At 39.0% G+C, this 26,699-nt stretch overlaps 1 protein-coding gene across 1 annotated transcript; it reads right to left on the reverse strand.

Moving 5' to 3' along the window:
- Positions 1-26,661, reverse strand: MEP1B (meprin A subunit beta). Its single transcript, XM_009814157.2, has 15 exons — positions 26,599-26,661; positions 21,736-21,754; positions 21,500-21,550; positions 21,353-21,396; positions 20,264-20,342; positions 18,779-18,896; positions 14,431-14,609; positions 12,706-12,924; positions 9,395-9,547; positions 8,422-8,637; positions 5,452-5,919; positions 3,575-3,757; positions 2,864-3,128; positions 1,155-1,356; positions 1-178 (listed from the first exon to the last, which is right to left on the reverse strand). The coding sequence occupies exons 1-15, from the start codon at positions 26,659-26,661 to the stop codon at positions 161-163; spliced, it is 2,277 nt and encodes a 758-aa protein (XP_009812459.2). The 3' UTR covers positions 1-160.
- Positions 26,662-26,699: the final 38 nt, after the last annotated feature.

Consider the following 26,699-nt stretch of genomic DNA (forward strand, 5'->3'; position numbering starts at 1 on the left):
TGACTTTAGCACAGTATTTTATCCAGATGATGAACTATTTTCCAGACTTTACAAACCTTTATCATGATGGTTGAGATAAAAGTAACAGAAAGAATGATGATGTAGTTGTGGTTTTCCAGTGATGTTCATCTTGTGTCTTTGATGCTTGTTTGCATTATCTTCAGAAGGATGTTTTATTCTAAATGGAAGAAAAAAAAAACAAACCCACAGCTTAAAAGTGTGTAGGGAAGGCAAATAGGCGTATAATATAAGACCGTTACTTACAAAGAAACCAAAATAATTTATTTGAAGGTCATAAAGTAACAGTGACAAGTATCGGGCATCGCACAGAGGTACTGCACCTCAACAGGACATCACATAAAGAATATTAGGACAAAATTCAAAATGGAAGTCTGCTCTCTGGAAGGCCATTCCTCTTCAGTTTGCTTACAAAATTTCTCCTGTGCCTTGTGAGTCCCTCTAAGCTATGTCATTATTGCTATTTCCAAGTCTAAGTCTCTTTTTAAACTAAGAGTCTGGATGCCCAGGACTTCATGAAACTTGCTATCAAAACCTGCCCAAATGTCTCTGCTATCCACTACATGGCCTTTCTGATCCAGTCATTCAGATAGTTTTAATCTGCTGTTTTCTTTTAATTCTCCTTAAGTTATGATTTCCATGGCTAATGTTCCTTGCATAAAAAATGGCCATTGAATAGGGAAACTGATTTTTAGATTTGCTTTTTGTTTTGACATTTTTGGGTTTTTTAGCACCATATCCAGATGTTTTAAGGGGAGATCTTTGGTAGAAAATGCAGTAATAGATGAAATACAAGTCTGCTAAGCGGAAGACATGGTTTAGTTACATATTGAAAATGAGCCCTTTTGTTCATACTCTCCCACTCCATGTAGGCTGCCATGGGGCAGTAAGAGTGGTGGGGGTGGAGGAGAACAGGTTTTGAATGAAGTGGCTTTTTGGTGTTTGATAAATTAGTAGCACTTAATGGAGCTCTTTAATTCCTAAGCTAGAGTCTTCAGACTTCAAAAATGTCACATCTTCCAATTTACTTCTTACTGAATTTGATTGTTTACTTTTTAGTAAATATATATATATAGAGAGAGATGTGTGTGTGTATGCATTTTTTTTTTTTTTTTTGAAAGAGGCAAAATACTTACCTCTTCTAGAGTCAGGCTCTCCCTATTTTCCTTTCCTTGCTTGTATTTCTTTTTAAGGCACACTGCAGTTGTAATAGTGACAATAAGCATTACAACAAATACAGCTATGGTTGAAGAAACAGCTATTATAGTATTTTCTTGAGTTGAGCCTTTCCTTTCACACTTTTCTCCCATGTACCACCAGTTGTCACCTGCTGGACATCTAGAAAGCAAAAGAACAAACATGTGGTATCACCTAAAGATTAAAGGCATGAAAAGGGCTACTTAAGAGAAATGGCATGTCTGATGCACTGTTTCTATATCCCAAAGCATAATGAAGTTATCTTAAAGTGGACTTCTATTTTAAAGTTGTCTTGAGTGGCCCACTGTCCTTACACATTTGGATGTGCATCTTTCCGCTTCCTGCTGTATCCAGCATCACTATTGGCTCTGAAACATTTTATAGTGAGCATATGAGGGTCCCAATGAGCTAACTGGAAAAAAAAAAAATGTATGTGCAGTACTGCTGAGTGCATACCTGCCCCTATCTTTCTAACCCTTATTGTTTCTAATTTTATTGTTTTTCTCATTCCTGTCTAAAACATTTTTTCAGAGCTATACATTCAACCCTGAAAATGAGTCCGTTTGCAGCGCGCTGCAACTGACTGTTGGGGGACTTCGTGTGATCTGGCTTAGACAGAGTTATGCATCACATCCCCCCTTGCTTCCCAGTAGAAAATCAGAGTGGAAACTGACTGCTGATCACACACTTCTCTAGGACGGAAAGTAGGTCACATAGGCACTAGAGCTTCAAATAGTCCAGAGATGTCAGAAAATATATGTTTTCATAATTTCAAAATCAGGCATATCATTCAGCATAACTTTTTTTTATCTTCTTGGAACAGCTTCTTGACATTTACTCATATTTGTGACCTGCTTCTGATGGGTTGTACAAGAACAGTTTTTTAAAAGGTTTCTACATGGGGAGATATAACACTTAATGAGTCATCCTGACTCTTGTTGCTCTTGGCCTTTAGACGCTTGCCTCACAGCACTCCCCCAGTCTACCTGCCCTAGCACAGCATCACATAAGGTTGCTATCTTCAGCCTTAGAGTTTGTTTGAGAGTTGGAACAATGCTAATCAGCAAGGTGGGTTACATAAATGTGTCCACAGAGAATTAAATAAAAATTTACATTCATTTTCTTGCAGGGCAAACAATCTTTTTAGTCCTCAGCCTTCATTGCTGGTTTCAAAGGCAAGCAACTATACTTTGGTAAGTCATGGTCATAATTTGCACTACACAATATTTCTGATTCAAATTCTAAAATAATGTCTATGCTGCTTCCTGCCTGAGAAGTATTAAATATCTTTTCTACTGATATAAATGCTCTTTTGTTTCAGCTGCATTTACATATTTTGCTATAGGGACTTCTAAGGAGATGCACAGTCCATTTGATAACATTGGACTAATACATTACTGAAAACCATAAACACGTTTAAAATATAATTTACAGGGAAGTCAAGCAGAGTACTTCAAAATGGTCAAATGCTGAGGTTAGGAGCTTTTTTGCCCCTGGTCAGAGGTTTAGTCTCACAGTAGCAGTTGGAAATATTTGCCTTAATCAGCTATAGTCTGTCTTTCCCTTCATTAGTAACAAAGATTTATTCTACGAGAAACATTCATTACTCATCCTAAAATTGCATTTGAGAGTGAACAAAAGCAGTTACCTGCATACTGGTGCTCTATCTACAATAACACAGACACCATCATTTTCACAAGGGTTGTCTGGACAGGAATCCGGAACCTCTGTCTCGGGCTCTTCGGTCAGGGTGACAGAGACTGTTGTGACAGGTGTTGTGGTGGTAGTAGACCTAGTGGTAGGCTCAGTGGGGGCAGTGGTGTTAGAGGTAGGTTTGATGGTGTTGGCACTGGTTGTATTCATAATAAAGGTGGGTGAGACACTTGGCTGAGTTGATAGTAGATGCGATATATCTGCACGATAAAAACACAAGAAATAAGGTCTTTACGTCATGTTATTTTTCCTCTTATTCTAATTATTAGTTCTAATAGTAAAGAGCAAAGAGCCTGTCCACAGGTATAATGGATAAATAGTCTTTTTTACCTTTCAGGAGCATAATGTATTTTGGAAATGTCCTCCAGATTTTTTCAGAAACAGACAATTTTATTCCAAGTACTCTATTCAAAATAATCTGCACAGGATTAACATCACTTTATACACCTTTACATGAGATAAAGGAATTATACAGTGCATGTATCTATCCAGTAATTCAAACTTATGATTTGACTTCAGATACATGCCTAGTTCCAAAACTGCTCATTTGCAAAATACAGCATGTGTATTTATATCTACAGCACTAGTGACTTTGTAGGTATGTGACACTCTGTGTTTACTGTACTGTAAAGTACAGTTTACATACCTTCCATTGTTAAAAGAACATAAACACCATCTTCTTTAATAAAGTTGCGGCTTCTAAGTCTCTGATGAGTTAAAAATGCACTTGTTCCACTTCCCGGACCTCTCATGAATGTAGTTCCATTAGGAAAAGATGCTATGGATCCCACTTTATCTGGCCTATCCCAAAAATAAGTTGATGAGGAATCTGGAAAAAAAAAAAAAAATGAACGTGAGTGTGAGACCACTCCAGATTTCTTTCTCAGTAGGGTCCCTTCCTTCTCAGATAATCTCTGCTGAAAAGTAGTACTGAGGCCTCTCTCAACAACCAAGGCAGACTGCGTCCTACTTTGCCTGCTTCTGCTTAGCTGCTCATAGATATGAATACAGAGAAGACAGTAAGTTACCTGAAACTCAAGGAGTAGAAGCAATGCTGAACCTGCCTACAATATATGCAGATTTTTTTGCCTGAGATTCCACACTGATAAGATGCACGAGGCAACAGAGATCTTCAACAGCTTGGTTTAGCCTGCTAGAGATGAGGTTATTGGAGAGCTAGTTGAAAACCTGCTGTATTTTCTTTTCAGTTCTTTTAAAGTGTAGTGGGCAAGAAGATGAGTAGCACATGAATAATCTGTAAAATGAATTAATTCAATACTTCTCAAAAAAGAGCATCTCTTGATGTGAATGTAGGGCAGAGGGTACTTGAACAACATGAACAGTCACAGGCCACTGATGTCCACTCCATCAAACCCTGTTCTTAATCTCAAAGCTGAGCCTGATTGTCTATGAAAGTGACAGAGCGAGAAGAAACTGCCTGCTCCAACACCTCTGCTGGTTACAGAAAGGATAGGACTTACAAGGCTTCTCTTGGGAATCTGGGGCTATTAGCAACATATGAATAAACAAAGGAGAAGGAGCAGACTGCATGTCCACAGGGTCAGGGAAAGAAAAGGGCTGAGCACTGTGGCCATAACAGCAGAGAGCACAGGGAAAATGTCAACCATCTACGGTGGACCTGGCGTGATGCATCTTTCATTTACAGGGGAGGACATTTAGTTTTTCTAGACTACATCCATTGTTTTCCCATAGAGACAGTGTCATAGAAAAATGAATGTAAATCATAAAATTTTTAAAATAATACTGTGAATTAGACATTTTTGTGCCTGCCTTCCTTCATAAATGTTATGGTCTGAAAGCCCTGGAAACTAATTCAGTGGTGGAGGTGGTTTCTTTTGGCAAAACTCTTATACCGATGCAGAAAGTCATTTTAGCTTAAATCCAGTCTTTATCCAACGATGAATACAGAGGGCTTCTTTAATATCTCTCTTTATAGAGATTTCCACCGTTTCTCAGAGTTACATCTTTACGTCAACTGCTTCCTTTGCAAGTTGTTGTGGACAACTGCTCCTTATCTTCTCACGTGTTGAATGAGTACAGATTATGTAATATGAATCAGTACTTTGTCCACCTGGAGATTTGCACTGACACCACTGTACCTTTTACAAGGAGGGAGGGGATTTGTTTAATAGCTGCACTTTTATCTGGTATGAACTGTGTGTATTTTTAACTCAGTATTTTTCTTTTCAAGCTTTATGGAAAACTTCAATTGTCATTAAAGCAGATATAAATGCATTTTCACAGAGCATATGAAAGAAATTTTAGGAGTGGATCATCCACCTGTTTCTTACGTAAATCAACCTTGAAACCCTGTGTCCCAGCTTAACCTACTTGTATGTTCATTTTTTTCTTGTCTGTGGATCAATTATATTGTTGCTGCAAGCAAATGAAACATTCCAGAAACTGAAAAAACTGCACTAATTTACACAAAGAGAAAATTAAACTCCTTATCTTTTGGCTGTGTTTTAAATGTACTGGATAGCATGTCTGATTTTGACTAACCTGATAATGTCAGGGGGTCAGTTGTTATACTTCTTTGGTTTGACATCCGTTGACGAATATCAGGATGCTGGTCGAGCAGAATCATGGTACCTTGTTGCCATGCACAGGGCCATGGTAAATGATCATCATTTGCTCCAGAAATCAAGTGCAAGTACATTGCTAAATTAAATGGGTTATCAGTGGTACCATTTACATACAAGCCGACCTGAAAAGCATATCCTTTACTAGAGTAAAAAGGTGGACTGTATATTCTTCCTGCTGTCCCTGCTGGACTTGTGTTGAGGAGATGTGTGAAATTTCTGATATGCCAGACGTGGTGGGGACACTGAGTTTCTGACAAGTTGATGTCGTCAATAGAGAGGCCTCCATTTGATAAGCCACTTCCTTTCATGCCTTCAAACACAACCCTAAATTTACTTGTGACATTCAAAGAAACGTGATGGAGCTGCCAGTAACTCGCAGGTGAACCTGAAAAACAAGGGTAGGGATTTCTGAGTAAACAGTATGGTCAAACACTGCACAGGTCTACAGAGCTATACCAACACTGTGTAAGAATTTCTCAGTTCCACTGACACTGACATGATGGACTATTTCTCCTGTAGACGTTACTTTTTCCGTGCAAGATCATATTTTCTGAATTCAGTTTTTCAACAGATTTAATATTCATAGCAGCTCTTTAATTTGAGTAAAAAGAGTGCTAATGGTTTTTAAGACTGCTTTTTCTTGTAAATTTTTTAAGAACATTGCATTAAATTAGTCCAAATGTTGTGAGAGTTAAATGCACAAAGATGGCTGTCACCCGTATTATTAAAAAGAAAAAAATTCAGAGCAAGGTATATTCAAATAACTGAATAACAACATGTCTCAACAAAAAATGTTACAGAAGATACTGGGAGCCTAGAACTACAAGACTGGTTCATGCAATTGTTTTTGTGTATTTAAATGGCTTGCCAGAAGTTTGCCTATGCAGAAGCACTATTCACTCATCAAATGATTAATGGTACTAAGTTCAAATTAAAGCCAGTCATTTGCAAAACCTACTTCATGTGATGAAACTTCACTGTGAGTCTGATGCTGCATCCAAAAGTGCCTGCACTAGCAAATTCCATTTGACTTCAAAAGCAGTGTATGCAAAAGCAAAGACCTCTGCACAGGGGCCTTGTAAAGCAGGTGAAAGTAGGACATCCTTTGTTAATAGTATGTGCAGCAAAACAGTTTCTTTTGCTGTCTGGTTTATGTTCACCTGCATGGAAGACCAGACTTTCAGCTGTATTTATCAAATAAGCAGTGCCAATGCCAGGTACATGCTTCACTCTCCCAATAATTTTAAACACAACACAATGGATCTCAGATATGAGTCTTAACTTCTTGCCATTTTTCATTACTGTTATAATTAGGAGGAAAAAAAACAAACCCAGAAACAAGAACAAAAGCACCCCACTGTTTTCCATTAAATTACCTTCTGCATAAACTACAGGTTTTTTGAACTGCACAGATTATATGCAGGACTGGGGTTTCTGACTCATGTTCAAAGAGCAGATCAGCTGCTGCGCTGTGAAATGTCCCACCCCCACAGCCTCTCCTGCTCCTGGCTGAAGGCAGCCACAACTGCCACAGATGAGCAGAAAGGGTTCAGGGCTTGTCCCTCAGCCCCTCGAGCGTGGTGGTTCAGTGCAAACCCATCAGCAGCTCAGCCAGGATGTCAGATCATGGCTGGAAAGGGCTGTAGTGTCACTGTTTCTTCCAGTTTGTTGACTGCATTGGTCAGGTAGGTATCTCTCATGTGAGAAGGTACCTTCTCACATGACAGAAGTGAAATAGCTTGGGGGAAAAAATTATCTTAAACCATTCCTGAAAGTTTTACCAGAGATTGTCAAAGTAGGGTGCCCATTTGGACACACGTATGAGATCAGAGACTTAAAAGGAAATTAGGGACTTGAGAAAGCAGGAATGGGAGATGGGACCTAATATACATGAAAGAGTATTTGTGAAGAACACTGAAGTGTGGAGAAATTAATCTTGGCTTCAAAGTAGGGTCCGACAGAGCTTGGAAGGCTCAGAGTAATCTGAAATTTACATCTGCCTTAGCAGCCCTGACACTTATATTCACTTATGTGATTCCTGATGGCACACAGGGATGATGAAAGCATCAGGGTGAAGAAAAGAGTGCAAAAAAAGAAAAGAAAAACAGGCATAAGCAGTAGCTGAGCCTAAAGGGACAAAAAGAGGCAGAAGAAGCAGATTTGACACCTATTTAGTAAAAGAACTTGCTCAGATCTTTACGCAACCAGAAGATTGAACTAGCTGTAGCTGTAATGGAGACCAAGTAATAGTTAAATATTTGAGAAAGTAATTTAATCATAAAATTACTTTGGCAATTCTAGTTTAAAGAGCTCTTGTCCATTAACTGACCTCAGTTTCTCATTCTGTAGGCCATAGGCTCCTAAAATGGCAAGAACCTCATTTTCTTCAAACTACAGCTCAAATCATGATCTGCTGCCCATATATTTCAGTTAAATCATTTCAAACCTTGTTTAAAAAGCAAGTTAAATTTTATTTATCTTTTTTAAACTGGTATGTTAGGTATTCCACGGCACTTATATTTTCCATTTCTTTGTTATTACTTTCTTATTCATTGTAATTTACTCTAATGACCAGCTTCATCTGTTGCTATTGATACCAGCAATTCTAGAACAGTTAAAATGACTGCTCATGGAATTTTAGCTATTTTGGTGAGAAAACTATCTTGATAACACAAGAGTTTGTAATTTGTGGTAATTGATTATATTATAGGAAAATGGCTGATGGAGGATCCATCAAGTATAATTTCACCAGCAGAGAATCAATTATTTAGAGAAGAAACCAAAGAATAACGCTAGGAGATGAGTCACTTTGCTACAATATTTTCCCCTAGTACTTTGAAAAGGATATTGAGTATAGATTAAACCAAAATGTAATTTTATTCCATACCTTTTATCTCTTCAATGAGTCTCAAAGTACCGTTCGGATGGGCTGAAGTATACTCCCTGACCCAGACATACAGATGGTCGCTTTCATGACCGCTGTTGTAGAAATAGAATTGTAAGCACTGAAAGCCCCTTTTGGGATACAGAATTCGGCTCTCCAGGATAGCTGTGCTTCCCTCTGCTCCAGCACTGGTGTTGAAATGCATGAAGTAGCCAGAATCTGCAAAAGTCAATGAGAAATGAATGGTAAAGGAGAGAGAAAACAAGATTTTCCTGGTGTATCTGTATTCTTGATACTGTATTGTAATACCGCTAGAAGACATGGTCAAGTCAGGGTAAGGTAGATCCTGTACAAATCTTCAAACTGAGGACTGTTACCTGTTCACATTCTCCAGAGGCAGAACTGTTCTCCATGCAACTTTTTTCCTCATTTGGCTGTCTCTAGCAATTTGTACTCGAAAGCATGGGCTTTTACTCTTTACCTGGTGCCAGTAATTCACAGTTGACTCTCTCTCTGGAGGACTGCTTTAAGCTCCTGAACTCATGAAGTTTTTCTGACAGGTTCAGAAACAACTGGCTATATTCTCAATTAATTGTTCACCTGAGTCCTGGTAATATACATGATTTCTGAATCCCAATCCTTTCCAAAGACTTACTGAGCAATTATTCCCCAAAGCAGCAGTCTTTCTGGTGTGCCTGCACCATAGGCTAGAACATTTTATAAAGTCCTCGTATCAGGATGTGACACTAAGACTAGAAAACAGATCAAAAGAGGTAAGAACTTTCAATCTTCTCAAATAAGCAAAAATCGAACGTATCACATGATGCCCCTAAGTATGTAGATTTATGTTGCTTAGTTAAAAAATAAACTGTAATTTGTCCACAAATAAACAGAGAACAAGGCCAAGATCAAAGTCAACTCATATAGCTCTGCAGAAAGTAATTCCCAGGGAGATAAGAACAGTCTTTCCTCATACCTTCGCATTCTCCCATATTAGTGTGATCAGTATTCGGCCCAGCAAGAACCTGAGACAAACGCTGCCAATCACTATTATCATCCGAACTTTGAATCATGCCACATATATTTTCAAGTTCAAAACTGCATGTGTCCATGAAACTTAGGGAGGAGGCTATAACATTTAAAAAAAAAAAAAATTGTCAATGTCTGTTACACACCATACATCTTATTTCTCAATGTCCAAAGCCAAGAGAAGAGGAAGACTAAGAAATGCAAACACAAAACAATCAGTGGCTCCAAATACCATCCACATTCATAGGTACAATCTTCAGCAACTCAAAGCATTTGGCGCTTAACACTGAAATTAATAAGATGTTGTCAGGACCACTCGGGGCACTTAGCAAGCACAGGAGGGTGCCAGCTAATTATCACATCACATCTTTTATTTATACAAGAAACACTAATACCAGCCCCAACCCACCACACAGCGAAAAGTACTGAGGACTCCCATTCATTCCTCTGCTTTCTCTCAGCCAGTCGACACATGGCCACAGATTTTGCTAAAGGTTCACTAATTTATCAGCTAGAGTGCTTATTTTGAAATATAGTAGAGCGGAAGTTATTTCACTGCAATGGGCAAACCTTGATTTTCAAAATGCTGAACTGAAAAAAACATTTGGCAAAGGTGGGGGGACCAGAGGATATCTCATGTCACACAAATTTTTAAGATGTCTTGCATATAACAAGTGAAAAATTAAGTGAAGGAAGCCTGTGCAGTTGAATAGAAAAGTGAAAACACTGTATGAAACGTCTTCTCTGTCTAAATCAAACCCTGGATGGGTGAGGGAAGACACAGTCCAGGTTAATCCCTATTCTTAGATTTGTTTCTCATTGTACCATGTCTGAGCTCTGTGTCACCAGCCATGATCTGAAAACAACTAAGTTAATAAAATGCTTCATGATTACTGCTTTTCAACCTATGTATAAAATATTGTGGCAGGTTTAAAGGTTTCATTGCACCACAAAAAGGGCCTTGAGTATCGCAAAAATCAACTTCAATGGCACACCAAATGCTTCACTTAACTGTAGCTCAGGGAAGCACTTAAGTATGAACTGCTCCCAAATCAGTTGTACTGCTGAGGTATTTTGTATGTCCTCATAGAAAGCTAACAATCCTCTAGAGGTTGCAAGGCTATCGGAAGTGTTGTATGACTGATACCTTTTAAGATATAGTATTGGTATGATGTTGTAAAAACCAAGAAAATATTTTCACAGTAAATGTTATATATTGACTGCTGGAGAAATTAAAAAAAAAAAACAGCTAGGGTGTCAGCAAGAAGGTAAGCAAAAATGGAGAATTATTAGATGAAAGAACTCTTTGAAATCAAAATACAAAACAAAATATGAACTCAGTTTGCCCAAACAGGAAAGAAGTAGCCTAACTACCTTAATTAGAAAGTGCTGGCTGGCATGGAGTGATGACCTGAACAAGAGTAAGAGAGAAAAGCAAGACCCAATAGCTTACAATGTATTTCTTAGATTAATTCATGACATAGGGGAAGGGGGCACTGCTTGAGGCAGGGTTTGAACTCCATCTGCACCAAAAGCCAAATACTTTCTTGGTATGTAGTGAAAGGCTGGACTTGGAAGAAAATACACGGGGGATGAGTGCTGAGTCCTAACTTCCAGTGGCTGAGGGAAACCTCATGGTCAGTTCTGTCAAGTCATATGCTAGAAGGGGAATGCAGACTAAAATCTACTGTTATCATATGGCCTGAAAGACAGCCCTGAAGAAGAGATCAGAACAGCATTAAAGTATCAATCAGGATTTCTTATGCTGTGGGTTGTTTTTTTTTCAATTTAAGAACCAAGTTTCCCTTTTTTAATGTAGTTTCCTAACCACACAGGCCTTTAGCAGAAATTCAGCTTAAACTTTTCCTTAATTCATGTTCAGCAACAGCAGTAATCTTTTGATTCCTCTGGGAAGATATCTGCCACCCAAATCATGTTTGTCATTCTTGGTCTTTCCTCTAACCTGAAGGGATCGCTCTAGCAGCTGTGTCGGCAAGGGCTGGGACCTGTGAAGCACCGGTCCTCCTGGGCACTGGGGCCACTTAGGCAAATGGTGGGTGATCTGAAGACCACTTATGGCTCTGCAAATATTGTGCACACTATATGAAGCCAAGGGACAGACTAGGGAGCGCAGCAGATCCTTATTGCACTAAAGGTGGTGGCAGTTTTGTCACTAATTTCAACATGACTGGGGCTTATTTCACTTGGGGAATGTGCCTATGGGTTAAGAATAAAGTTAAAATGTCATGAAGTATTTATGTAATGCACAAGAATGATGGACAGTATATAAGATTAATGGAGAGGAAGAAGGACCCCAAGCACTGTTAAAGACATCCTTAGCTGTAAGCGCTTCTATACACCTAATTGTGCATCAAGCACTAGAAGCTAAGGCTGCATGTAAGTGTGCATTCAGTTTAGACCTACATGAACAGAAATATTTTCATCAGAATTGTATGCTCAAAAAAATGCACTGTTTTAATAAAGCAGTTTGATAATTATTTAAGGTATCTGTAGAATGAGGCTTGAAATATAATTGTAAACCAGTACTCACTACTTGGGATAATGAAGCAGTGAAGTAAAAGTTTTCATCTGAATGCCAGGGCACATTTGATGCAGTCCCAATTTCAGAATTATATTCCAGATTGGTAATAGAATTATCTGTATATCTCTGTCTCTTATTTTCACTCAACTTTCTAAAATAAATCCCACATGAGCAAAATAACTCTTTTGACCACTTTTGAAAGAGACTGTGTTTGAAACTAAAAATAAAAATTTTAAAAGCTTACATTTTCATCCTAACAGCATCTGTACCCTATTTGCATGAGCACACACTCTGTCTCACAGAGTGCATTAGAGCAGAGTAGGTACGTAGCCACAGCGAAGACACTCATTTGTGCACAGTGTCTGAACAACAGATGTGGAATAATGGAAGGAAAAAACAAAAAGCTTTGTGCAGAAGCACACATTTTAAACAGCCACCCAAGGGATGAACAAAAATCAGCTGCTGAGTGAAGCTGGTTTTTAAGTAAAGGTCAGATAAAATTGCACAGATAACTCTGCTATGCAGCAGTTGTTTCTGCAGGAGGGCTATGTTATTTCTAGCTATACCGTTATTTCTGGTATTTTTAACATAATTCAGTTCTCCAAATATGTTAGCATCTCTTTCACTTGTGCCTGGATGAGTCCAGCATGTATGTATCACCCTCATTTCTTTCAAATGCCGGAAGCAAAAAATTTAAAAGAAAGGGAGAAACTTACAGCAATTGTACAGCCGGTTCAGTTTCTGGAGATCATAATCACTGAAATCCATTCGCTGTCCTATTACATCCATGAAGTCTGGTATGTTAGTGACAATGGTGGGTTCCGTTCCATTCCTGAATGCATTTTGGCTATAGTGCATCACAGAAGTATAGTCATAGGGAACATTCAGGGAGTCTGATGTTTTATCATCGTATTTTTCGAAATTATGATCTTTACCTAAATGGGAAGAATAAAAGGAAAGATTTTTTGTTGCCCAAGAAGACCAAGTTTTGATGTACAGACTTAAAGTGACAGAGAATCCATCAGATCCCCAAGTATTTTTCTGTACTCATTTACTTGTACTTATTCAGTAAAACTATTTTATTTCTAGTCTAGAGTTATTTACTTTGCTCTTTCAGACACTGGAACATAACATGATGACTTCTGCTGGATGAAAGAAAGCTTTTTGCTACGAGAAATCTTTTCCCCATGAAACTACCCATAAACTTAGATTGGCTTGTGATACCCAAAAGTAGAGATCCTGTTTCAGTAATCAAATTAATGCAATTTGCAACTGTAATGCCTCCCTGTTTTTAATCTGTATTCTCTGATGTCTTCTAATCTGTATTCTCTGATATCTAATTGCTGGTCATTTTAGCTCACAATAAACAAGTTGGAGTAGTCATCAGATAAGTTTCCAGAATTTAACTTTACAGATATTTTCTGGAGTATGAGCAAAAAAACACTCAATGGAAGGTAGAGTTTTAAATATTTTAAATTAGTCAAAATACAGTAACTATATTCTGGTCAGTCTAAAAAAGCTGCAGCAGTTTCAAATGGCTAACAATAGCACAACTTGTCATTAAAGAGTCAGCAAAATATAATGGAAATCAAATAACAGAGTCTAAGTCATTTTCTGTAATGCATACTTGCATATGCACCTGACTATTGATCACAACTAAATAAGAAAGCATTAGATTTAATCATTACCTGTTTTTTCAGTCTTCTGTGTGTACCTGGGTTAGGAAAGCATCAAGTCTGCATATATAACTTTGGTTTTCAACTGCCTGAAAGTCACAGGGGACAATGGCAAGCTGAAGAGGCAGAGACAAAGCAGAGTCCCGAGAAACCCTGTGCCAGCTCTCAGGCTTGTGCCAAATATGCCAACACTTACATTCACAAGCTGCATTGCCAAAGTAACAGCTCACGTGATGTGGATCCTGAAAGGGGTCTGTCTTGCCTGCACACCCTCTCTGCACTCTCTGCCATCCCAGCTGTGCTGGCTGCACCAGGTGTAGCAGCCGGGGAGAAAGAAGACGATCAGCGTTTTCACTGGAGATTTTTCTACTGGCTTTGGTCACACTGGGTTTTTCAGAGTGGGATTTTGTTTTAATTACTTGTGTTTTGTTAAGGGCTCCCAGAATAACAGTGCTTTTAGAGTATTCGTTTAAACAAACCAAATTATTCTCCTCTGTTGATCTGCTGTACCACATGTAGCATAACAGGACTCAGATCTCTAGTGAGGTCTCTAGGAACTGCCACAGGAATAACCACAGCAACAACAAATGAGGCTTTCTGTCCCAAATAGATGTCCCATGATATTTAATTAATTGATACACTGGCTTTGAAAACTAAGTCCAGGTGAGAGAATAGTGTTGCCAGCGAAGGATGGCTGGAAGGGATGTTCCAGTACTAAACCCCCCAACATCAGAGTCTGAAAGGAAGAGCGGGGAAGTGACTGACCAGACTGAATCCTGTCCCAGATGATGGACACATAGTCATCCCGGTCGGACCGTGACTGCTCATGCCAGAATCCCAGGGCGTGCAGGAACTCGTGCTGGATTGTCCCGATCCTGTCACAGTTGGCTCCGATGGAGAGCTGCTGCAACCCCTCTTGGCGGTTTCCCACTGAGGACCAGCAGCTAGCATTGAAATAAAATGAGAGGGGGCTCTGTGAGAGAGATTCCATCCCCATGCCACGTGAACTCCAAAATCAGTCTGTTCAACAGGTATATTTTTAACGTCACTGTTGAAGTTACATTTTGCTACAGAGAGCACGTTTTCATTGATCTGTTCTTTATCGGATCCTTTCCTCTCACATTTAGCTCTGTTTCGATGAACAAGCAGTTCCCCTGCTCTGGCTCTATTGTTTTTAATGGGTTTTCTTTAGCAGAAAAATGTTGAGCTATTTGTGACAGAAGAAAACTGATGAAGATTTCATTGGTATTCTGGTAAACATCGGAGATTGCAAACACATGATTTAGAGCAATTAAGTTACTGTGAATTAACAATTTTTAGCTGGACCACAGCATATGACTGTGACTGCACTTTGAGCCTGTGCCTACCGTAAGGTAAACCAGGTTTACGTTCTGAAAGGTTGGCAGATTTGACAGTGCTTTTCACAAGCTCTTTTCTTTCTAGTTATTTGTGAGCTGCTGTGCTAGAGCACTTGCTGCTGACACACGCTCACAAGGAAGAGCTAAACAGCAGCTGTGCTGCAAGTTTTTATTAAAGAATAAACAAATTCAGTGAGCTATCTGCACTAGGCAATAAAATGGCACCCCATGTCCACAAACTAGCAAGCACAGACAGTTACATTTAAATTGATATTTTATGCAGCAAATAAATCAACACTTACCCAATGAAGTCCATAAAATCAATCGGGTGCAAAATATGCCATAGGATTTGCAGTCCTATCACCCCAGAAATTTAAAACCACAAGCACACCATGCACTTTCAAACCCTTATTAGTGCAACATGTTCCCCAGTATTTCTCTTTCCACAAAACAGCACAGGCCTTGGCTATTGATTACCCGTTAAAATCACAGCATGAGACCTGGGAAGGAGCACACGTGGCATCCATGATTTCACGGGCTTCCCTTGGACAAGGCCTCGTATCGATTATGCAACTTTTTCTGGTTGTGCAGAAGTCTAAGAAGTCCATCACAATTCTGGGTCCACCTCATACCAAAGCAGCTGCCTCTGGCTTCACAGCTGCTGCGCAGAGCACAGCAGGCTACAGGCACATCCAGGACACTTAGCGAAATTAGTCTCCAAACGCTGGGGAATGCAGCTTCCCCTTGCCTTCAGACTGCCAAATGCCTACAACATTATCATTCTGCAGCCACAGAGAAAGTAAACGCTTGGTCTGTGTCACCTGGCACTAAGAATAAAACTAGGTGAGTGGGACAGGGCACTCCACAGCAATGGGCACCTGGAGCCCCATGTTAGCAGTGTCTCAAGAGGGGAGAAAATGGAGGGAAAGTCTGAGCTTCCCCAAGTGTAAGAGCTGTATCTCCCCTGATTCAATGCTTTCTGCATTGCTAGTTGCTCTATCAGAGGCCAGAGGAACAGAGAAGTACCTGCTCCGATTAATCCCACCAGCCTTCTTTTTGGAAGATGGGCTGTAAGTAGATACGTGCCATCAGTAGCAATGACGCCATCTAGAAATTCTCTTCTCTTAAGAGCCAACACTTACTTCAGGCACATTATTATACTAATGTCCTGCTAGTAAATAACTTCCCATAGTATCACAGATCACCACTATCGGCACACAGCCACTTTGACTTACCAGCACCAAGCTGGTTAGCCAGGGATCTGTATCAATCCACTTCTGCATAGGTTCCCTTTGCCATGTGCCACAGTGGCAAAGAGCTGAGGTGAGCTCCTAGGAGATCTCCATGAAAACCTGATGTCCCTTGTGAAAATACTAAAGATGGGGTTTATCCTCCCTGGTCTGCTAACCATTTGACTCTACCACACCATGCGAGCTTTCCTGCTGAATGAGTCCAGCTCCTCATGAGAAGAGTGGGGAGAAATGGCACATCCATTGCAGGATACCGTCCCAGACTGTTCTCTGAGCTCTGCAGGCACCTGCCACGTCTGATGTTCCCGCATCTTCATAATTCACAAGCATCCCTCACGTATTTTGCTTAGCACACAGGCTGGAGTCAAGAAAAGGTTTTTCAATAGATCCACAGTCTAACCTCTGCTGCAGATACGTAGACCTGAATAGAGGGTGAGGTGAAAGGCTGTGTGCTAGAAAACCTTACATGTACCTCTACTCAGAATCACAGAATCACTAAGGTTGGAAACTCGCTTAGCGTTATAAATATATATATATAGACCGGTAAACATAATGCAGGTAGTAGCTAAGGCTTGGCGAATGGTAGATAAAGAATGTGGACACAGAGGGCTCTTTGCATGGGGGTTGATGACACTGTGTATGTACATCAGAGACTACAAATGCATTTTTACACAGGGCAGTCCACACAACAAAATGGCAGCTGGCTTCTTTTGTGGCTGACTTCATTTGAATTCAAGAGGATAATCCAGACGGGGACTTTATGGCCTACTACAAATTCTTTTGACACAAAGTTCCCCCACCTTCCTCTGTCTGTTTTATAGATGCAAGCCGAGATTAGAAAGGCAAATATGATTTATCAACTTTTTCTTGGGACGATAAAACTTTATGAATCTGGCCGGTGTTGCCAGGGACTTTGTGCTCCTGTCTGCACTATACCCTCTGGACTGAGGTCTTTAGTCCACAGTGAGAGGAGTCCTAGCTGATTAAAACAAAATAGTTAGGAACAGCAGAGTGGAAATGGGTTGGTTTACCCACTTTTCACCTTGTCCCATCATATCGGAAGACAGGAACGGAGTGAAATGAAAGACAGTTAATGCAGGTCAGTCCTGATAATTTCTTTGTACAGCCCCAAGCTAGCTCACTGAAACTGGACAGCTCTTTTCAGGAGACTGCTCCAGTTAGCTCCAATCTTTTTAAAAGTGCTGCTGAGCGTTAATGGTTTTATGGATGAGGTGAGATGATAGAAACATTTCAGGGCAAGCAACACATCAGGCAGTGAGGGCAAGATACGTTATCCCACTAGCGTGACTTGTCTTCTTCATCACCATGACTCATCGATTCTTAATAGCCTTATAAATGAAACACTGTGCAGAGGCCTCTTACTTGCCATAGGCTAAACATCGTGGTTCTTTTTCAGGTACAATTATTAGCAAATTCAATGCATACTTTATGTGATGAAGGACTAAAAAATTTAGCTACATGGGTTTTCCATTTGGCACAAAAAAACGAAGAGCCATTAGCACAGGAAAATGCATTGCTCCCTAAGTCTCCACTTCCACATCTTTTAGGGTTGAGTTTCAATGTCATGTGCACAGCATGAAGAGTAGAAAATATAAAGAGCCAGAGACCGAAGAAATTTTGAAACAATTATCTGCTACAAATATCTCAGAACAAGCCAAAGGGAAAGGGAAACATTTCTATTATCAGAAAATCTTTTCCCATTTATGAATGCATTCTCATATCAGGAAATGATTTTCTGAAAGTAAATTTCCTCACCAGGCTATCAAGCTTTTCCCGATCTTTTCTAACAGAGAACTGGTTCAGTATAGAGTGGAGAATATATTTGTTCTTGTTGCATTGTTTTGACAGAGACTGTCTTAGAAAGGGAAGCAGCTGGGGCAATTTTGACTTCTTTACTGGAGTCTTATTTTGCAAAATGTAATGTTGACTAGCATAATTATTCATCAAAAGAGGTAAATAAACTGAAACCTCTGTAAAATATCACAGTGCTGTGCAGCATTTAAAAATATCACTGTTATATCTCAATGCTGGTGTGACATTGTTCAAATGCAATTCCATTTGTTATAGTCAAACGAATTCATTGTCCCACAGTTAGAACTTCCGTATTTCTGATGGGATTGTTTTCCTATACTAAGGTATACTAAGAATAACCATTTGAAAGTGACACTCCATATATCCAAAGATCAGTCAAGGAAATAATTGGCTTGTTTCTGATATCTTTTACCATGCCCAGAAAATTTCCACTTAAAGGACCTGATTACCTCTTATATTTAAAAACAAGTATCAGCAAGAAATTGTTCATTACTACCTAGGTAATACCTGTTCTGGAAACTACTACAGTTTCCAGTTAAAAAAAGACTGGAAAAACAGACACAACAAAAATACAAAATTATAATCAGATATATGAGTTTTAGAGTGAATACTGGCCATGAAAATAGCCTGTAGCCAAACAGGATGAGAGTTATTTTACATTACTCCTCTTACCCACTTCCTTTGAACACAGATATGTAATTCATCTCCCCTTCCCAAGGTTTGAAGTCAATACAGGTTTTTAGTCGATACTGTTCAAATGCCTTGAGGATGAGCCCCTTAGCATTCATTTCTGCAAAGCAAACAGTGTTCTTGTCAATACTGAGCCAACAGGTTTGTACTATTATCCATATGGAGCAAGTCCTAAGGGTGGGTCTTGCTCCAGCAATATTTCATTAAAATAAGCAGGCTTTTTGTCCTGGATAGGGACCTAAAACCCATGAATTAGGTTGTTGTGACATTGTATCTTCCTCTTGTTTTGTTTCCGTGTAATTTTTCTTTGGTACTTATGTATAAAATAGGACATGATGAGTATATAATACATGATAGTGTATGGTTCTTAACTTTGTAAATTCTTTCATTGACTTTGCTGAGATTTTTGTGAGCAAGTACTCAATAAACAGGGAATGAAGACATCGGATTTCACCTAGTGCAGACTGCAGGCTACAGATCTTTCACAGAACCTCTCCAGGACTTGAGCTGCTAATATTATGGCTGGGTTATCTCCTCTAAGCGACTTGTATGGTTTCAACCCCTTCAGAGGTTTAGATCTGAATCCAAACTGGGGCTGGGTGATTCTTTTTTTGCCCACATTGCGTAGTGAGGGCACAATCTCCCCGTGTGGAAGAACTCAAGCTCCCTGTCTTACCACTTGCCTCTGCTGTGTAGAGCCACAGCTGCGTGGATTTGAAGGGAAGGAGACAAGCTATGACCTGTCCCTGGCCCCACAACAGGGAGCTCAGCAATGTGCCATTGCAGACTGTATTGCCTGCCAGAATGCCAGTTTGCTGTCAGTGCTGTAGATTATGTAAATGACCAGGTAAGCTTTCTTGCTTTAAAAAGATCTTCAGTGCCCTGTTTTTCCTTCTGCTTAGTACAGTTTCACATCTCAGACACATGCTTTTAAAATCAAAGCAATCTGCTGGGCCATAGCCACAGCAGGATAAAAACCATCCAAGAAAGGAGGTGAGAGCCAGCGGCAACACCAAGATGATATACCCTGCTTGTGCATATCCAAGCCCAATCCTGCTGTGGGAAATGGCCTGCTCAAGACCAATGTGAGCAAGTATTAATGGCAAGGTTTTACTATTATTATGATGGATTTGAACTAGGGAAAATCAAAGGAACTGCCTAATATATGTAAAGCCACAATACTTTTTAATCACTGCCTTACTACAGTATGTTTTTTTAATTGGCTTTTGAAATGCAAATCTGTCTTTGATACTTAAGTGCCAGTTAGATCTTAAGAAGGGTGAAGGGTTGGAATAGCTCTTACAAAACATGGATTAAAAAAAAATTTACAAAATTTTGGGAAACTGTGTCTGTAATTCATCTTGGAAAAATAAATCAGGGGAAAGGATGCCACAGTATCTTTACTAACCTGTATTTAACATTTCAATCGACACGACATAAAGACATTGTCAAGGGCAAATACTGTACCCAAGCTATCATCAAGGACGTAGGGGATAATGTGGGGCCACCGATAGTTGTCACCAATGATGGAGTTTCGTTCCTGCATCTGAGAAAGAAAGTAAGTATGCAGTCCTCAGTAAAAAGTGATATGGAATCAGGGACTACAATAGTGCTAAAGCAAAGCATGTCTCCTACAAGCCCATGTAAGACATGTAAGAAATCAAAGAGTTCAAAAACTTTGGAAGATCACTCAGAGGTCTAAGGCCTGGATTTAAAATCCATTCACTCCCTTCTACTGGTGTCTCCAACTTCTGCAGCATTTTCTCCATACAAATTACCTGAGATTTTGATGCATGTGTGAAGAGAGCTTCTGCTCCTGAGGGAAGCATTAAGATGTAAAGTCCTCAAGACTGCATAGAGATTAATAATTTCGTAATTTTTCATAATGCAAAGGTTTGTTCATGTGCCTTTAGCAAGTGCTTTCCCTGCTTCCACTGATATGGCCAAGCCAAAGCAGCTCACCAAAAGGCAGAGGAAAACACTATTGACTTTCAGGGATACAAGACACTTTTGGGGTTTCTATTAGGAGATGTAACTTGCTATGTAATTTTTTTTTTAATTGATCAGATAAGGATACTGGACAGATGCTTTAAAATGTGGTACTGCAGATCTAATTTTTCCATTGGTTTTAGTGAATCTACTTAAATGATTAAGGTTTTGCAGCACTGGTCTGTAAATTTAATTGGCTCATAATAAATATTGTGCTGATAAATTAAGAATCTTTTATATAAACCTGTCTGGATGTGATCAGTGCTGCTGAATCTCTTAAAAGTGCAAATATAAAAACCACAGTAAAGGAAACAAGAAGCTAATAATATTGATCTAGTGGCTAATCCGACCTTATTCTGGATAATGTTTCTGCAAATGCACCCAACTCTTTCGTTGTCTATGACATTTGGTAGAAACCCATTCCCAAACATTTTCAGTTTATTGTTACATAAACAGCATTTATTGTTAGTAGGAGCAGCATGCATCAATCATTTCCATGTCAGTGATAATTTATATTGCGTAAGTTGGCGACATATTTCTGGTTTTATATTTTACATTTGAACTCACCCCATCAAGTTTGATGTCTCCCTCAAAAAGGTCTAGTCCTAAAGCTAAAGGGAAGAGGAGATTAACATTCAGTTATTGTATTGATCTGTGGCTACTGTAATGAAAATCACAAAAAAAATTTAAAAGATAAACCGAATTTTAAAAAACCTTCATTGATGTCAAAGATATCTTGATCAATTCCTCCATCTACATCTATTTCTGAAAAATAAAAAGACAAGTGAGGTAGGACATTAGCCCTTGCTGTTATCTTTATGAAGTGTGAAAATTAATGCAATAACAATAACAGTAATTATAAATCTGTGTCTGTCCTAGCGATGTTTATGAGCAGCTGGTTTTGTTGACTGCCTCCCATGCATACAAATAGACCTCTAAACAGAACTCACCAGTTGTCTCCGAAGCAGGCTGGGGAGGGGGAAGAAAAAAAGATATTATTAGAAAGGCTCATAATGAAATGCAGCTCGCGTTACTCTCTCAACAGTATTAGAGATGCGATTTAAGCTCAACTGACAGCACTTAGCGCATGGCTTTGGATTGGATTGACTGGACCCGCTGCCTTATCATTTGACTGGAAATGTTTATTTGCTTATGTGCTGGTTTTGTGTTCTCCCCACTTCAGGCTGCCCAACAAGTAAGTTGCCCAGTACTTCTGTGAAGTTTTCACAACCGTTTTTCTCTCACAACTCAGGCAGTGCCTAATGGTCTTTCACAAATGGGAAAAAAAGAGCCTATTATTTCTCTGAAATCAAGTATTGCTACTAGTCAGGTGCTGTACATAACCTATGGAAGCTATGCTTAACTTTCCATCGTAAAGCTGAAGATGGGGGGAATAGAATGAGCGGTCCGGCATCACACAGCAAGTCTTTGAAGGACTGGGTACAGAGTCCAGGTCACCTCAGCCCCAGTTCAGTGCCTTAGCTGGACTCTGTTTACCTCAAAAATACCAACTCAAAGACTCTTTCTGCAACATGTAAAATGCAAAGACCATAATGAGATATAATGAGATATACATAGCACACCTTTTGTTGCCATAACATGCCCATAGAATATAATCTATATTCTTTCATTGGACTAGACGCTTCAATTTGGACTGGCTTGGACATACTTGACGTAACACTACGCAATTATTTCTCACGCAGTGAGTAAAATAATGAACAGCCTTTCTAAGCAATTGTTGCTGGATGGGTTTTCCTGTTTCTCACCAGAACTCTTGTATTCATATGTTTGAAAAGAAGTTCACAAACTGAAGGTAAAAAACACCCTTAAATTCTAAGCTCCGACAATATAGGTTACAGATACAGCAAATGGTAAGATATAACAGTAATTCTGCAAAGCAGGGTGGGGTTTTTACTTTCATTTTTACTATAGTTCTCCCCTCCCGACTGTTTTTCTTTCTCCATATAAATAATTTGTTATCTTTCATACATGCAGTTTTGCATGTAGGACTTATTTTTCTAGTGTGATAAGCATCTGCAATATCCATTACAAGCAATGAACAGTACAAGATCAGAATGTTGAAAACCAGCAAAAGTCAAGTCCATGCAGTCCACAAGAATATTAATTTTGGTAACTTCTACCATCTGTATGACAGATAAGAAAATAGTATGGCCAGAATATTCAAGAGAGATTCAAATGCACATGTTGTCCTAGACCTGACTTTTGGCACATAATGATGGGAACAATTTTGAGGGCAAACGTAACTATGGGCCCTAAAACTGATGGCATTCATATAAAAACTTTAACCAAATACAGAAAAAAAAACCAACTTCAATAAAATTTCTTCATTTGGAAAAGGTTCAGAAAGAAAGCTTTGAAATTGTCAGAATGTCCTATTTTAGCTTTTTAATGGAAGAATAATTTTCAGTCTGAAATGACTATCTTGTGAAAACTTCAGCAAATGGCAGAAAAAAATATCGTAAATACAAAAGCCTGAAATCTCATTTTATCATTTTGATTCACCTGAACTAAAATTAATTTAAACTGTTGCTTCACAGTTTTTGTCAGATTTTGATCATTTATTCTGATTGCCTAAGAGGGGAAAACCATTTTTTGCCTAATCAAGTAGAGGCTATAATTTATAGGTTTCAAAGAGATAATGCCTAGCTGGTATGAGCTGGCATAATCAAATGCTTAGTATCTAAATGTTATATAAACAGGTGAAGTTTTTAATCAACTACTTCTTCTGCTTCTTAATTTTCTTAATGAAAACTACCACCCACATATCTCCTTGCCCAGTCTAAAGGCAGGATTTTGACCTTGAAGTGTCAGTTACAGAAACTAGTGAGTAGAATCTGTTTCCTGACCCGATTTCTCCTGAAACAGCCCTGTTTTCATACTTCAGAGTTTTGGGTTGTTTCAAAATTTGGTAGATTTTAAGATACTCAACTCTTAAAAACCCAGTGTCATTGCGGAAAAGTGACCAAGTCCATTGAAAAACTGTTTCCAGAGTTAGGCAGTTGCAAATGCTGAAAGATTGATTTTGTTCTCACATTTCACTGCGTTAACTAGTATTATTCAGGTTTACATTGATACATGAGAAATAAGGATGGGGACTTCAGAAAAAAGAATAAGCATGTAAGTGTGAACAGATACAGTTTAGTAACCCCAAATATCTTTTCCAGACAAATCATCCATAAATTTGAAATGTCAATAGACTCCTCTTACATTTTGAAGTTTTATTTCACGGATATCCTATCATTACATTTCATTATCACTGGATGTGCATAAGACAGTATCCACCTATTCATGTTTTGAAATGAAAGTGCAGCTTGTAAAACAAGCTGAAAGTACATGGGCAAAGTGTGTAACACACATTTTGAAGACTTCATCTGCTTTTAAACTCCCACTCTCACACAGATTTCTAGCTAACATGGAAGAAAAAAATGACAAGTAAAGCCTGCAATATTAAAAAATTAAAATCACATCATCGTCTTTTCTGTTAAAGATTGTTGATGGAGGAGAAGAATCATACCCATATATGTTGAATCCCCTTATAACCATTAATGGGGAGTAAAGTGTTTCTGAAGTTTCAATAATTATAAACTACAATGTGCCCATATCTACTAATCAGGAAGCATAACTGTGCTCAAGGTAAAAGCTGGCTAGCTCCTGGAAAAGCTCCTCTATCAGCAGCAAAAGCTCACAGACTGAAATCAATGTAGCTAAGTCCAGCAGCATTTTTGGTGCAGAAACCAAAATGTGAGACCATGACTGAAGAATACCAAATTCAGCAATTGACTGAAATCCATCCTGGTCCTCAGTGTCTGAAAACTGTCACTGAATGTTTTATGCTGAAGGAATCCCTTACATCACTCCTTTCCACTTCATTCTCAGCAAAACTAGGTCTTTAGTCCTGTGAATCTCAACAGCAAAATACTCGGTTTCAAAATGAGTATTTCTGTGTACGAGTATCTACGAGTATCACTTGTTCGAGTAGCAACAGCTTCCATCTTAATACCAGCCTGAGAACTGAGACCTATATGATGCATTACTAGTCTCTGAAAGTTTTGTAAATAAACAACAGATTCACAGTTCACAGTCACATACGGAGGAAGGTTATATTACCTGCGGTATACCAAAGAGGAATCTAATTTAGTCTAACCAATGCCACTTTTAAATCTACACACACAAGAAATTCTGACCATTTATAACATTAGTCCCTAACTTTGGCAAATAACATGGCTTATGTGAATTAAGTTACATTAAAGGCTGGTCAAACCACTGTTTGTGAGCACATTTAACTGGTGAATAATTCAAGTACATCTTGAACAGGTGGGAAACGTCTCACCTATTTTAGTCACATAAAAACTAGGTAAGTAGAATTACTCAGTAATCAGTGGAGAAACAAATGAGTAATTGCATACATAATTCATTTGTCCCTAAAATAGGTATGGCACCACCATGATGCCCTGGCATCTCCAGAAGACAAGCCACCTCACCTAGCTTGGACAGCTATTCAAGGATGTGATAAATCACCCGATGAAAATTTCCCTGCCTCACCACAGACTTCAGATGGAATATGGCCAACCAGTTTAGATGAGACACCCTAACTTATCAGTGTTTTCTCTGGACTATGTAGCTTTTAGTACTGGCATCCAGAAATACGAAAGAAGCTCTTCCTGGCCATAAGGCACATGGAAATTAAATAATTAGCCCTGGTGATCAGAAGCCCCTCTCTCACACAGGAGCTGGTTATTACGAGTCAGTTTGATGTGTGGTAGCTTGTAGATGTCAGTAGCAGCCTGCATGACGTACTACATGCTTTACCAAAGCCTGTAGAGGAATCTAAACAAGGCTGAGACTTGAGTTTCCAAAAGGTTGGGAATAGAGGAACAGGTAGTTGTTATGGGCAGTGGAAATGCAAGGGAAGTGTGGGGTTGGGGTGGCAGGGGATGCAGGAGGACTATGGGAAAGTTGGGGACATGAGGTCAAGCTCTTGACCATACATCTCTTAGGGAGATATCTGAGCTTGTGTTAGTGGAGAAGAATATGATACAACTGCCACAGTGAGATACTGGAGCTGGATTCATAGAATCAGACAGTTAAGCTGCATAACGTAAAATAGATAACATTATACCACTTAAGTAATATCACAGTAAGTAACACCTTACTGTGTACATTACCCTGAAGCTATGAACAGCTGAAACGAACTTTCAGTTTTTGTTCTCCAAATTAATTATACTGTGTTTCGCCAAAATTCCTGGCCTCTACAATAAATTATCACAAGATGAGCGAAATGCTACATTTTACTACAAAAGACAGGAAATACAAAATCTCCGCTGTTACTGTTTTGCCATTAAATAGTTTAGCTGGATTGGAGGAACAGGGAACAGTCATTTACAAGTATATCCAGTAGCTAAAAAGGCATCAATTTCAGTATCAAATATATTGCATTAGAGCAAAAAAAAAAATCGTATTTCCATTCAAATATGGAGTAGCAAAATAATTTTAATACTTATCTTAGTTCTAACCCCAGACTTGCTATTCTGGTAACATTACTTTGAAAAGTAATGGACATTTTGCTTAGATGGGGAATGCAAGATAAGCTCTTCCCATGTATAGCCAGGCCTATTAAAAATAGCAGCACTAAGACCCCAAGGAAACAGAAATCTTTCTCTCTCTTCCATGCAGATGACAACAGAATTCTTATTTTGCAAAAGCAACATACTTAAGTCTTTTCCTCTCAAACTCATCTGAAGCTGCATTGCCTACTCAATCATATAAAGAATATGCATTCTTTGTTTTCTTACCTGACTCCAGACCACCTGAAGAAGCAGCCAAGTTAGGAGCGCAGGCACAGAAAACCAGTCCATGTTGTTCTCCAGTCAGCAGTTGCATGAACAGAATTTCA

This window comes from Gavia stellata, chromosome 3 (assembly GCF_030936135.1).
Source record: "Gavia stellata isolate bGavSte3 chromosome 3, bGavSte3.hap2, whole genome shotgun sequence".
Lineage (NCBI taxonomy): Eukaryota > Metazoa > Chordata > Aves > Gaviiformes > Gaviidae > Gavia > Gavia stellata.

Excerpts from the sequence above, each read along its gene's own strand:
- MEP1B (XM_009814157.2), bottom strand. The coding sequence starts at position 26,661 with ATGGACTGGTTTTCTGTGCCTGCGCTCCTAACTTGGCTGCTTCTTCAG. Across the intron at positions 14,610-18,778 it reads TCTGTGTTCAAAGGAAGTGG|CTGCTGGTCCTCAGTGGGAA; the intron begins GTAAGAGGAGTA and ends TTTCAATGCTAG. Across the intron at positions 3,129-3,574 it reads TGTTCTTTTAACAATGGAAG|ATATATCGCATCTACTATCA; the intron begins GTATGTAAACTG and ends TTTATCGTGCAG.